Source organism: Sinocyclocheilus grahami, unplaced genomic scaffold (assembly GCF_001515645.1).
Source record: "Sinocyclocheilus grahami isolate Dianchi unplaced genomic scaffold, SAMN03320097.WGS_v1.1 scaffold945.1, whole genome shotgun sequence".
NCBI lineage: Eukaryota > Metazoa > Chordata > Actinopteri > Cypriniformes > Cyprinidae > Sinocyclocheilus > Sinocyclocheilus grahami.
In genome coordinates this window covers 208043-211117 of record NW_015506124.1, presented here as the reverse complement: position 1 = coordinate 211117, position 3075 = coordinate 208043, and the positions used below count along the sequence as shown (strand labels likewise).

Below are 3075 nucleotides of genomic sequence, written 5' to 3'. Positions count from 1 at the left end.
TTTAATGGTCTGAAGCCGGGAGTTTTATTTGTCATAGCCTCATTTGGAAGTGGAACCAGCACCAACAAACCGAACTATGAAGGCCTTTTTAAAAGACAGAAGAACAAGGGACACGCTTGCTTCTCTGTTCGTGCGCTCTTAAAGCGACTTAAAGAAAACGTTTTTCTCAAGTTTTATATTCGACCAACACGTTCTTCCGTGCTAAAATACATAACCAAATAACACAACAAATTCAGTTTCTTTTGTCTTTTATCTATTTTTCCGGATAAAAATAGACAAAATTCATAATATTTATCTTGGGTCATTAATTTTTCAGTCAAATCTTGCCCGCTTTATTGCCCGCTTTATTTAGCACATGTAATGACATTATCATTTATTTATTCATTATTAATTTGTAATTATAGGGAATTAATGATTATTACCACATTCAGGTTTTGCTAGGACTCTTATCTGAATGTCCCAAGTCCACCTGATTAAACCATTCCAAATTTGTTAGTTTGCACTTCAAATCAAGGGTCGTCCAGCGAGACGGTGATTCTTAGTATCTTTTAACAAATTTAATATGTGTTTCCTGGCCACGGTCAACACAATTATGATTATTTGTAAGCTCTTAACAGAGGTAATTATTATAAGTAAGCTACAAGCTAAGTAGCAAGCAAGGATCTTTTTGGCATAGTTTTAACCTTGAAATTATATGAGCCAAGACACTTCTTCTTTATAAATGAAACATGAATTTTATTGGCTAATCTAGATTACATAAAAACCTAACTAAAACATACACACACATACACACAAAGATTCAAGGAAAGGAGTCAACGGAGTTGCATTAAGTTTCGCGAGTGGTTTTAAATTCAGCCTAGGAGAACACCAAGCAGCGATTGTCTTATCTTTACTGCTTTCACCAGCTCAACAGATTAGAGAGTTGTTCGTTTACTTGCGTTCTGCTTAGTTGAGTGCTGAAAGCAGAGGTGATTCCGTTGCTGACGCGGGCTTCCTGGAGGTCTGTATCAGATAGTGGCTGCGGGGTTTGGCCACGCCCTGTGTGGTTCCTTTATCATGTGCGTCACATGCTCTCGTGGAGAAATGTCTTTGAAAATGTTTGATAATTTTCTATAAGGTGTCGTACAACACACAATATTTAAAATAAAACATTTTCATCCATACCAAGGTTACTTAAATATCATGACCATTCTTACAAGCCTAAACTTCACGTATCTTGCATACACAGTAATCGTAATTAACTAAAAAGAAAAGTTATAAAGCAACGATTAAGATATCATGGTTTCAATAACACATCACACATATTTAAGACATAAAACATATTATTTGTGAATATAGTTGCTCCGAGACTTTCAATGATTTTCAATGATTGTCTGTGTACCCTCTGTTTCTTTGTCTGTGACAAAAGGAAGTAAGGGTTTTGGTCATGCGGTATAAATCCCGTGTTTGCGGGCCTGAGGGCATCAGTTAATTTACTCATCCTTTTCCGGCTGGATATACTAATTCTATGCATCCACGATCACGAGGCATCCATATGTCGTGAAAAGGCTTTTCAGCTCTGGTACAAAAGGTCTCTGTGGTATCTCTTGATTAGATTAATTCAAAGCCTCATGATGGTGATCCAGTGGCATCTCCGTGTCCTGTATATGAAATCCCTACAGGAAATATGACAGAACTATTCTGCCATACGTCCAACTCGTTTAACTTTGGCCATGTTTAGCATGGGAATCCAACTCTTTAACTGTGTAAATAAGTCAGAATGCATGAAATAGCATTAGACGTCCCCTTTAACAGCAACAAGTCGTACAAACTGTGAAACCTCAGTGCCGTTGAACTCTTGCCGCTTGTCCAATCAAATTCGATTATCAGAACTAACAATTCTATAATGCTGCTTAAACAGTTTCTAACACAATTAATCTCTTTCTCTTTCAGCTGAAGCAGGGATATTCTAAGTCTGTGATGGAAATTAATACTCCTCACATCGACCAGGTGCCCATCATCGATGTCATGTTGAATGACTTTGGGGAATCCAGTCAAAGGTTTGGCTTTGAGATAGGCCCTGTCTGCTTTCTCGGTTAAAGGACACCCCCTCTATACCATTATGGCAAGGGTCAAGGAGTGTGGCCAGCCAAGAGACCCCCTGCCCACCCCCTCCTTGTGCCACAAACACACACACACCAGCAGCAGCCGCACTGTGTAATCGGAAATGGAATATCCATCGCCCTGGTGGGATCCCAGTCGCACGACTGAAACCTGCAATTGGAATAAAAACAGAGAGAGTACATGAACTACCTGGTGGACAATGGCGCACTTTTAGGAGAGGAAGGAGGGACACATTCCTTTAACATCTCACCACTCTAAAGCCTGTAAGATTATTTTCCCATTTCCAAACTCGTTTTTTCTCCACTTGAAGTTTTAAGGCTTGTTTTTTTTTGTCCCATTCCAAGCTTAATCCCAGCACCAATTACTCCCGATCCCAGTCCTTCCCCAAGCCCCAATCCAATTAATTCCCAATCCCGTTCCTGCTCGTTTTTCCTGTATCCTTTACAGATCCTCCTCCAGGTGCTGCTCAGAGCAAGGCAACCACAGTGGTGTTTTTTTTTTTTTTTTTTTTTGGTAAAACTGTAATTATTATTTTGTACAATACTGTTCTTTCACGATTGCCTTTAAATCTTGCATGTGCATCAAAATTGATTTGATAACTATCAAGCATCTTTTCTCTAGATGTGTTTTTTTAAATTTTGTTTTCGTGTTTGAAAACCAACAGTGCAACAGATTTCTTCACAAGATGTCAATCAGTCAAGTGTCCCTGCCAACTATAAAATAAAACAAGCATTTCAAACCATCCAGATTTGTAATTATAAAGTATCCATTTTGTAAATATTGACCAATTTAAGCACATGAAGTTTCCTTTTTTTGTCCAGTAATATATGGGCATGTCTGACATGGTGAAGGATTAATGATCTTCCACTAGCTTTCTTTTGTTCTCAAGAGGTAGCAATGATGCTGTGGTAATCTGTGACTCTACAATGCTATAGAAACTTGATGAAAAGTAACTTGATGTCAGATCGAATT

General features: G+C 38.4%; 1 protein-coding gene across 1 annotated transcript in view; it reads left to right on the top strand.

Moving 5' to 3' along the window:
• LOC107564536 (collagen alpha-1(XI) chain-like) overlaps positions 1–2845 on the top strand; it is a 91899-nt gene extending 89054 nt beyond the window's left edge. The window contains exon 62 of the mRNA XM_016249639.1: positions 1933–2845. Within this exon, the coding sequence (XP_016105125.1) occupies positions 1933–2079 (147 nt within the window). The 3' untranslated portion in view covers positions 2080–2845. The remainder of the gene's footprint in view (positions 1–1932) is intronic.
• The last annotated feature ends 230 nt before the right edge of the window (positions 2846–3075 follow it).